Source organism: Eptatretus burgeri, unplaced genomic scaffold (genome assembly GCF_056783735.1).
Source record: "Eptatretus burgeri isolate ZD-2024b unplaced genomic scaffold, Ebu_testis_v1 Ebu_testis_scaffold_3156, whole genome shotgun sequence".
Classification (NCBI taxonomy): Eukaryota; Metazoa; Chordata; class Myxini; order Myxiniformes; family Myxinidae; genus Eptatretus; species Eptatretus burgeri.
Window position 1 is genome coordinate 155,001 of NW_028225104.1, and position 11,317 is coordinate 166,317.

The following is an 11,317-nucleotide window of genomic DNA, read 5'->3' on the forward strand; positions in this document are numbered from 1 at the left end:
GGATCCCTTGAACTAACCCAAACCCAGAGCGTGATTGTCCCAGAGTGTGTGTGGGAGTGTGCGAGTGGTGTGAGTGTCATGGCATGCGCGAGTGCATGTGGGGAAATGGCACACGGACCGATCCAGACGGAAGACGGGAATGGCGAGCCTGGTAGGTCACACAAAGTTGTTTTGGTGACCGTGCCGGCTCCGCGGGACGCTGCGTGCGAGCTCCGTTCCGTGTTTTGCGAATGGCCCAAGCATGCACGTTTGCGCGATCGGAAGACGGCGCTGAAACATCTCATACATGGTACGAAACCGGCACGTGCACGGTTAAAAGGAAGGTTGTGTGAATTCGGAAAGCACGGGTCCTCATGCGAGCGCGTGGGCATCACATGCTGCACGCCGCGTGTTCTGTTCGCAGAACGAGTCCCCGGGATGAGACACTCGGGCGGGTCTGCACGGCAAGCCACGCAGGTTCCGTGTGCGAGTAACGTCACCTGGGATCTCGCAGCCTGAAATGTGGGTGAGTGGCACACAGTGCTTCGCATGGGGAACACCGCGAAAGCGAGCGGTTGTTGCAATCGACGGGGCGACGATATGCTTCCAATTGTCGCCCGAATGGAGGGGACGTGCAAGTCGAAAACCGCTGCCCTGGGGACGCAAAGATTGCCGGGCCTCGCACGAGTACCCGAACCCCGGCCAGGATGTGGAAAACATCCTCACCCGGGCAAAGGAGCACAAGTTCGTGGGAAGGGTTTAGCGATAGATAGACCGGCCTCATAGGGCAGGAATAGTTCCTCATGGAGCCTGTGGAACGAGTTCGAGGGAATGTTAGGTTAGATTTAGAAATTGATTTTGGGAGACACGGACGGATGTGGAACGTGTAGTGGGGACGAGCTTCGCGGTAAAGTTAAAAGGAACATCCATTAGAGTAAAGGATGACGGGGGGCACGAGCTCGTTAGCGGGACGTAGTTGATAGAGTGTGATGTGAATTATAAAATAAAATAAAATAAAAATAGATGAAGAGAACGAAACATGAGTGAATGTGGGTCAGCGGGCCCGAGTGTGTGACTGGAGTGAATGTGGAATGCATGGTGTGAATGAATGATTGAGGGGAGGAGGCAATTCTGAGGCTTCGTTGGGCCTCAAGACAGGACGCTGGTTTCTCCCTTATTCCCCTCCAAAAAGGATTTTAGTGGTTGGGAGTAGGCTCGGTTGACAGGATAGGTTTGCCGGACAAAGACAGTTGAGGGGTTCGGGACAAGAAATTATAGAAAAATAAATAAAAGAAATAATAATAATAATAATAAAATTAATTTTGTTTTAAAGGAGCTAAATTTGGTTGTTTTGTCGTTGCAAATTAAGGGAGTTGGTATGGACAAAGACAGGCAAAGGCGATAGGTTGGGGGGAGACAGTCGGGTAGGTCCGAGCCCGCCTTCGGAGTGGCCGACACCACCACACTCCCTCAAGACCCACACGGACCATACCGGAGGCCGGCCAGCTTCATATGCTGGCTTGTGTTGTGCTACATCGCGTGGTCCGCATTCGCCGTGCCTCGTTGCCTGCCTTTGCCACGACCCCATGCCTGCTACCCTTGTTTGCATTGCCCCTGTGTGTCACCATCCATCCATGTGCGCCAGGACCATCCAGCAAGCATTTGCCAAGACTGTCCTGCAGGCAGCCGTACACAGGGATTGCATTTGAGCAGCCCGTGCATTCATTTGTTTTTGCATCCATCTATTTCTATGAGTTAGAGACTGTATTGTGCAGCCTGGCCACCTCTTCTGCATAAACGCCACTTCAAATGGCCTGTGGGACGGCGCATGGCCTTCCGTATTTGGGTGAGTTGCCTCCAGCAGCTGGGGTATGAAAGGAACAAAGAAGAAGGGTCACTGAAAGGAACACACAAGGGGGACCTTTTGAGCAGGCCCTGAGGATGACTGACCTTCAGCGGCTGTGCACTCACCCACACAAACTGTTAACTTTGCCGTGCCCTTTTTCCCCCACAGATGACAGGTCCAGGGCCATGGTAAGTGTAAATATGAGTTAAGATTGTAAATAAGTTTAACCCACCTGTTGTTCATCTTAGCGCCGGCAATTTTAGTTAAGTTGTCTGTTTGAGTCTGGTAGTTCAGTTACGCAGCGCACTTGGTTATTTATTTTTTGGACATGCATGAAAAAATGTCGCACTCAGAGATCCGTAGGTGAATCGTACCAGGGGAAAAACTTACACATGCTGGTCACACGAAAATTTGACGACTCGGGACAAGTCTGTAAAAAGGGGAGGGGGTAGTGTTATAAATTTGGAAGCTCACTGCACACAACAGTCAGGTCCTATAGATCAGTTCTATCGGAAAGTACGTGTTTCTCGTTAGGGTCCCGTCCCCTATGTCTAGTGGGAATTAAGTGCACGTGCGCTGTGGATTATTTTATAGACATGATTTTTACATCACTCACAACAACAACACTCTGCTCGCGGCATTCTTTGCGTGCTCGCCGGCGAGTGAGCACGGGCTGGGTGGAGTTTAACGTAGGCATGGCGTCCCTCTTTGGCCAATCGGCAAGGAGCGGGCGTCTCACCCGCCCCGTCTCCCACTCAACATCATCGCCATTACACACGTGGCCGGAGGTAAGGAGGGAAGCGGAGCTACAAACGCCTCAGATCGGGACTCCACCCAGAAGGGTGGGAGTTGTCCCGCCTACCATGGGCTGTCCAATGGAAGACGGCCAGGGAATCGCGCGATGGGTCCAACCAATCAGGAGGCGAGTGGCTAGGAGAAGAAGTCCCTCCCTCCTGAAGAGGAAGAGTGTGGTTGTGGGAACCAGCGAAAAGAGATTGCATCCAGTCTGCTCGAGTGCGCGTCTCAGTCCGGGTCTGCGGCTGACTGCATCGCGCGGGTCCGAGGCGTCTCGTCTGGCGCATTGCTGTGGGCGGTCGACCATCTCGACTCGAGAGATCATCTCATGTCGCCTGCCTGCGAGCCGGAAGAGCGTGCAACGCCCGATGTTACCCTCCGTATCTGGTGCTTGGAGCGGCCTCGTGTTGCAGGTTTGAGTCCCGTTACCCCAAGATCGTCGAGAACCACACGAGGTGGACAGGTCCAAGCTTGCTTCTCTTCCCTCAGCCCGTCTTCCCTCTGAGCTGACGAGGTCCACCTCTTTCTGAGCGCGCGCATGTGTGTGTGTGTGTGTGTGTGTGTGTGTGTGTGTGTGTGTGTGTGTGTGTGTGTGTGTGTGTGTGTGTGTGTGTGTGTGTGTGGATTTGGGCCCCGTCTATGAGTAACAACTGTGTAAGTGCTTTCTTTGCTCATTGACCATTGCATTTCGTGATAACTCTGCTCTTTGTGTGCTTCCCCTCCCCGATTATTGCAAATAAATTTGCCTTTTGTTGAATGTCCCAGCTCGTCCTAGTCCTTTCTATCATTGGTTTGCCACGCTGCGAATGAGAATTAGGAAGGCCGTTGCCATAGTTGTACACTTGGACCGTCGGGCCTCGATAACCATCCACTCGGGTTACGCACGGTTCGAGCACGGTAACGGCTCGTTCCGCTCGAGGCCCGCCGAGGGTGTGAATTCCCCGGAAGCTTTGCCGCTTGGATACTTAGGTATATTGAAGTTGCCAATTAACCCTACCCCATGCGCTATAATTATTGGCGATTCATGGTCCTGTAAGGGACCCGTACTTTCGGATTTATCTGAAAGGTACGACCTACATTCCGGGTGTTCGGTGGAGCAGACTCCACTGCTCCATCCCGCGGTTGTACTCACCACCGAGACCCGGCCCCACAACAATATGACCCAGAAGAGCCCTAAGACTATAAAGACCCGAATAACCCAAAAAACCCTGACTACCCGAAAGACCCATAAAGACCCAGAAGTCCCAAAAGACCCCTCAGACCTCAACACCATTTAGACCCCTTACAGCCTCCAGACAGATAAGACAGCTGAGACCCTTGACCACTTGGACCACTTGGACCTTCTTTCATCACAAATTAAATTTCAAGTAAATATAATAAATATCATCAATATTACAAATAAATTTGTGGAAAATAAATGTTTGGATGATGATTGGTGTAAATCATGACAACACAGTAAATCTGTGACGTCAGTCTCTGCAACGACGTGTGGAGAGGTGAGCGTAGCGAGCCGGTCCACGCTAGTTTATGATAAAAATCAGGTTCACACCTTTGTCTTGAGAGGACGATTCATCCACGATCTCAGACTTGATCTTCACTTTCACAACATGATCTGAAAAAAAACCACATCATTAAAAAATAAAATTTACTTCAACATGACTGAATCAAGATATTGTCACAATCACACACGTCACCACACCCAAATCAATCAGATAACTTTACTCAAATTAACCAGGTTAACTCAAACTTATCCTTTAACAATACAAAGAAATAAGGCCAAAAACGATGTATGGTGAAAGATCTACAGAGTGTTCCAAAAAGGCAACTTTGGTTGTTAATATTGTTGTGGATCCGGTGTTCGAGGCTCGCGATGAGGGGAAACACTCGGGTCCCTCCCGAATGCCCGTTCTTGATGCCGCCGGGCACAGATAATTCCATGTGCAGACAGGTTGCTAAGCAACCACGAACGCTGATTGGTACTGCCAATCCTGGCAGGATTACACTACTTCATGTGTTTCCGTTTCCGGTGGATTGACCGGACCAAGCGAGTTCCCTGCCCTCGATGCGTACTTGTATAAACTTAACGTAGCAGGTACAGCCGAGCGGAGCTGCCAAGTACGCACCAGTTAAAGGGGCTGTCACACCTTGACGTTTTAGCCAGCGTATGGCAAGGTCTCAAAATGTATGTAAAACGCTGGCGTACGCTGAACTATTGATGTGTTTTTTTTAAGTTTTGGGCGTATAATAACGTGTTGGACGTCTGCATAACGTATTAGTAATGTACACAGAACGTTTCAATCACACATAGATAACTTATACCAACGAATGCTGAGCCTGTTGTCGGCATTCACAACCTATGCCCAATGATAGTCTAACTTATGCATAGAGCGCGGCAGCGTATCGCCGACGATCACGTGGCGTAGGCTATTCATAGGCTGCGGCTCGACGATTCAAATCATAACCGCACGAGACATTGAAGTGTGAAGCCGCTGTCATTTTGACGTTTTAGCCAGCGTATGCCGACGTATGAAAAATTTGCCGAACCAAGCTGGCACACGTCGAATACGTTATGGGTAAGTTTTGTATGTGCTAAGAGCATGCTGGCATACGTCGTAGTACGCTGGCATACGTCGTAGTACACTGGCATACATCGTCATACGCCGAGTACGTCGAGAAATTTTCAGTATGTTGAAAATTTCTCGACGTACTCGGCGTATGATACACGTACCGCATACGCTGGCCATAAGTTGTAGGCACGTTACGCGATCGTTGACACACGTCAACACACATTACTTGTACGTTACTCATAAGTCGAAACACGTCCAGGTAATGGTTGGCATCAGTGTTCCAGTCGCCCTGGTTTTTTTTGGTTTTTTTTTTTCTTTGGTATGACGGTGATGTTGACACTTCATTTTCTAGTGCGGTTATGATTTAAATCGTTGAGCGGCAGCCTATTAATAATATTATATTATAACCGCATTAGAAATCGATGCGTTCACATCACCGTCATCCCGAAGAAAAAAAAATAAAAATAAACCAATGTCAACAGCAGGGTGACCCGTATCTTGCCAAAAGGTGACCACGTGTGACTTCTACAAGGTCGCACTGAGGTGAACAGACCTGCTATCCACCAGGAGCGACTCCTTGAGGAATATCTGCCTACGAGAAATTCCAATGAGAATCGTTCTACAGAGTAACCATGAAAAATAGGCTTTTGCCTCATAACGTCACCAAATGACGTCATAATGTCTCAAGCTTGACATATCCAGAAAGCACTCATCGAGGTGTTCAATTTGAGGTACTATACGATATGGTTCCTAAAACTTGAAAATTTGACCTTGGGGTCAAATATGTTTGACCTCAGGCGCTAACCATGAAGGTCAAGGCCAATCGCCACCAAAAATTAATCAGCTGAGTGCCAGACCATGAACTATATTCCCATGAAGTTTGAAGACGATCCGATCAATATTACTCAAAAAATAAGGGTTTCGTCGACTTCCCTGATTTGCGACAAAGTGACCTTGACCTTTGACCTTGACCTTCAAAATTTTGTGCCCTGAAAGGGACCTCTATAGGCCTCTGATAGGCGAAGATACAAAAATTTCCAATGATAACTGTGCTCTGCAGAATTTTTTTTATACGTGATTACAGACCGAAAAATAAATAAATAAAATAAAAACATACAAGCTGACGAACATATCTTGCAAAAACTTCGTTTTGGCAAGATAAAAACCAGGGAATCTGGAACACTGACGCTAACCATGACCTTGACGTGTTTCGACTAATGAGTAACTTACAAGTAACGTGCGTCGACGAGTGTCAACGATCGTGTAACGTGCCTACAACTTATGGCCAGCATTATGCGGAACGTGCGAGTCATACGCTGGCATACGTCGAAAAATTTCAAGCATGGAAAATTTATCGAACACTTCGGCGTACTACGACGTATGCCAGCGTGCTCTTAACGTATACAAACTTACCCATAACGTATTCGACGTGTGCCAGCGTTTTAGCCAAATTTTGCATACGTCAGGCCTACGCTGGCTAAATCGTCAAGGTGTGACAGGGCCTTGATAAGAGCAAATTATTGGTACAAAACTTCCAGGAGAACGTGTGTGTGGAATACGCTGAACCAATAGGAAAAAGACAGAACGACCTGGGTGCATTGATCATATAAGCAGGTTTATTGATGATTATGGTGAGGAAAGGGAATGTGGCACAATAATAAAAGGTTTTAATACAAGAGCAATGCCGACAGCATGGATTCATGGGGTGAGGCAAAAGAAATGCAAGTATTTACAAGAGGACAGTATGGAGCTCACCCGTTACAGATAACTTTCACGAACACATCAGGCGCCATCAGACACACACCCGAGGAAATTGGAATAGCAAGAAAGATAGAGACAGCTCGAGGTGATTGCAACCTCCAGAATCCATGGAGCGGCCGACCGACCTGTTTGAACCCAGTCGCTTCGGTGGGGGAAAGAGGGAGGGAAATGGGGTGTCTACTGTGCGTGAATGAGGAGGTGCAAATGAGGTGCAAGTGACGTTTAGAGAAGGGAAAAAATGAGAAGAGGTGCGTGTCTGGTGGAGAGCAGAACGGGGCTTCCAAAAGTGTGAACCAGAGTCCAGGAAAAAGTACACCTGGGAATGGAGAGACCACACGGGCTGGTGTGTGGAGAACAAGCACAAGTGAGCGAAGTCCAACACCAGGTATAAGGACAGATCCAGCAGCGAGTTCCTGGTCACGTCGTCCAAACACACTGACTTACACAAACCTTCTCCTCTGTCTCCGTTCCACCTCATTCCATCTGGACGCACGAACAATCAACACAAAGCACCAACCGTCCTTTTCAGGGCTCACTGATTGTCACACCTGCACATTCCACCCCCCCTCCATATTTGGACCCATGTAAACCCGCCGACTCTTCTTCTCTTGTTTCCCAGAATGACTGGGACACCTGTTCGTACCTGTGACAAGTGACTGACGAGGAGGCGGTTTATGTACGTGACATAAGGATTTGTACATCGTCACACCGCTTGTGTCCACGTTCTCTTCACAAATCATTATAAACAAACTTCTTACAAACTGTCCGGTTTTCTGTTTGTGTTAGTTAATCTATTTTTTTATTATTAATTGATAATGTTGATGGTCAAGGTCGAACGGCGGTCTACACAAACATTTGGCGATCACAGACACCTCCTTGTTGTTATTATAATTATCATTATAAACAATGAACGACTGTGTGAACATGAAGAATGAGTTTGTGGTTCCAACCTTCGTACGGAAGGAACGAATCATCGACGAACTCGGACTCGACCTTCACTTTCACAACGGGATCTGAAACACAAACAAATCTGTGAAATAAAAACGAAACTTTCAGGAAGAACAAGATGTCGGTTCGGAGTGAACGTCACGTACCGGGTCCGGGTTCCTCGTCCTCGGGTGAACCGACCATGGACCCGCTGTGTGAGGGACGGACTCTCGGATCGACCGTGTTTCCTCCATCGAAGCCGTTCGTGGATCCCTGGGTGTTCGCTTTGTGATCTTCCACAGAGAGATCCCGGATCATCGCGCATCGTCCTCACTCGAGGACACTGAACACGTGACTGGAGAGGCTGAAATGTTCCGGCAAAATAACACCACGTGATCACGAAAGTCATCGAATCGCGGTTTCTCAGCGGCAGATTCGCGCCGCCCCAGTCACGTGACCGACGAAACAATGAGGAAAAAGTAATTAATTGATCGTGTCACGAGAAAAGCGACCAAACCGTTAAAACTCTGAATAAAATGATGGGATTAATATAACAATTAAGAAGCCAAAACCGGAATCACAAGAATATCAAGTGGAGCTCCAGCATCTGGTCACCTGGTGGAAACAACACCGTCGTTATTACATCACTTCCGGTTACCAAGAACGATGCTTTGTTATGCGCCCAGTCTGGAATCTCATATTTACTATTATTCTGTCCTCAATCTGCGGGACTCTGTACAGATAGACAGAGAGATAAACACTGTCCCACACGTTCAACATTCACAAGATAGAAATCGAACACAATCGTGTTCATAGCGAACGAAGTGAGCTTCATACTTAACGCGTGCACGTGAGAGAATAGGAAACAACAACAACAACAACAACAACACAATAGCTCTGGCTATTTGGAATCCGCATCGTTGGCTATGACCCTTTTGCTTCCGGTTGTTTTTAAACGCTGTGCGGTGTATAAACACGATTGGGTTTTATTTCTATCTTGTGAATGTTACTTAACGCCTGTACATGAGAGAATAGGAAACAACAAAAACAACACAATACCCTGGCAATTATGAATCCGTGTCGTTGGCGATGACCATTTTTCTTCCGTTTTTTGTTTTGTTTCTGGTTTTTTTTTTGTTTCCGGTTTTTGTCATGGGGAATGATGCATGCCGGGAGATCATGACCGGAAATGTTTATGTATTTATTCAATTATTTTTTTTTTCCCAAAGTTAATTTTAATAAAGATTTCTCCCACATCATCAAAAAATATTTTTTTAATCGTGATTTACATTATTTGATCGCTGATCCCGAATCCAGGCCGAAGTAACCGGAAATTGCGTCAAAATCATCAGCTGTGCGGCGCTTTGCACGCGTGGGTTCGAATCCCATCCTCGTCGCCAACTGTGATGTTCTGAATAGAAGATGCTTAGCAGGCAGACACGATGCGGAGGAACAGTCGAGCCGGGCTGTGGTGCACAAGCGCGAGCGCGAGCGTACTCTGCCCGTGGCTCTCCTTTATTGCGTATGAGCACACTCACGAGCCGGACGACTCCAGCATTACTACAACGCCTCAGGCGGCGCGCACACCTTATATCCCTTGCCGACCCGATGACCACGCCGACCCCTCCTCCCATCATCATGCCCATCATGCATCATCATCATGCCCCGCCCTGCATGCCCGCAGGCTACACCACAACATTTCCCACGGTATGGTTGGCAACTCTACAGTTGTGAACAAGTTTTATGTAAAGTCAGAAGCGAATGTAAGAAGAATTCTGCGTTCGCTTCTTGGCTTTGCCTGTGCCATATTACACCGCACAGCGTTTAATATTCGCTGTTTCTCTGTTAAACATTCGCTGTTTCACGAGCGGTCCTATTTTTATTTCCACAACATTAGGACTCTCTCAATGTGTCCTCTTGAAAATCGGGATGTGGAAGAAGAGAACGGAATAAATAGTGGGGGAGGGGGGTAGAGGGTGGTCGATTGCTTGAATTGGAAAATAATGAGGAAGTAATGGAAGAGTGGATGGATTGAGTGGGAAGAAGAAGAAGTAGAGGAGGAAGAAGGAGAGGTTATTAATTTGAGAATCACAAGTGAAATGCCATCAAGTGTGAAAAATTCCCCCTGTCTCTCTCTCTCTCTCCCTCCTCCCCCCTCCCTTTCTCTCTCTATCTCTTCCTTCCCCCCTTTCTCTCTCTATCTCTCCCCCTCCCCCCTTTCTCTATATCTCTCCCTCCCCCTTTCTCTATCTCTCTCCCTCCCCCTTTCTCTCTATCTCTCCCCCTCCCTTTCTCTCTCTATCTCTCCCCCTCCCCCTTTCTCTATCTCTCCCCTCCCCTTTCTCTCTCTATCTCTCTCCCTCCCCCTTTCTCTCTATCTCTCCCCTCCCCCTTTCTCTCTCTCCCTCCCCCTCCCCTTTCTATCTCTCCCCTCCCCCTTTCTCTCTGTATCTCTCCCTCCCCTCCCCTTTCTCTATCACACTCCCCCTCCCCCTTTCTCTCTCTATCTGTCCCTCCCCCTCCCCTTTCTCTCTATCTCTCACCCCTCCTCTCTCTCCCTCCCTCCTTTCTCTCTCTCCCTCCTCCCCACCCCCTTCTCTTCACCTCATTTTGAAAAAAACTTCAGAGACTTTGGTACCCTCTGTGACCTTCACACAATCTTCCCTCGGGCAGGTGAGTCACAGAACAATGTGTTGACTTCACGTAATAGTTTGTCGATATCAATTCCTGACTTCTCCACAACACCTGTTTGGAATACACCATGAAGCATATGCCGGCCATGGCTCCCCACATCAAACAGTGACTTGCCATAGTTCATTTCTATTTTAACTTGTGCACTCAGGTCAGGTATGGGAGCATGCGCCGGAGGGGGTGGGGGGGGGAGTCTGGAGAAGATTTCGAAAGGAATTTACTCAGTCCACCATTTTGCCCGACTTAAAGTCACGTGACCGGTAAGAGCTTTGCAATCCTCATTACTAGTCAGGAGCAGAACCGAGCTGCCAAATTTCAGCCTGATCAGCACAGCGATTTCGCCAGAGAAATCGAAATAGGACACAGACGGGAGGGACAGATGGACAGACTGTTCACGATGACAATACCTCATCTTGAATTCCAATTCCAGGAAAGCTCATAATAAAGGAAAATGTGAAGCATGAAAACACAGATGAGAAAAAATTCTTCAACAGGAGGTTCCCAGCTACTTACCTTTGCCCTTGTTTTCACCTGACTCGTGTTCGTCTCTGTGTTCCTTACAAGAAGAAAAAGATCCAAAACACATTGGGTTCTCAGGATCTTGGACACAAGGGATTGAAATTTCAGGATCAAAGGGCAGGAGTATCCTTTGTCCACCTGCAGGAATGGCGGATGAAATGTGAACTGGGGGAAAGGAACTAATATCACCGGACCTGGAGGTTACCTGATCCCTGGCCTGGTTTTGGAACAC

At 48.0% G+C, this 11,317-nt stretch overlaps 1 protein-coding gene across 2 annotated transcripts in view; it reads right to left on the minus strand.

Annotated features, from left to right (window-relative positions):
- Positions 1-8,218, minus strand: part of LOC147006675 (uncharacterized) — a 65,968-nt gene extending 57,750 nt beyond the window's left edge. The window contains exons 1-3 of one of the 2 annotated variants that reach the window (XM_085868141.1): positions 8,077-8,218; positions 7,899-7,961; positions 4,170-4,232 (exon numbers count right to left, since the gene is read on the minus strand). In XM_085868141.1, coding sequence (XP_085724267.1) covers positions 4,170-4,193 — 24 coding nt within the window. In that variant the 5' untranslated portion in view covers positions 4,194-4,232; positions 7,899-7,961; positions 8,077-8,218. Of the gene's footprint in view, positions 1-4,169; positions 4,233-7,898; positions 7,962-8,042 lie in introns of both variants that reach the window. The other variant, XM_085868140.1, reaches the window with a different exon arrangement.
- Between the last annotated feature and the right edge of the window lie 3,099 nt (positions 8,219-11,317).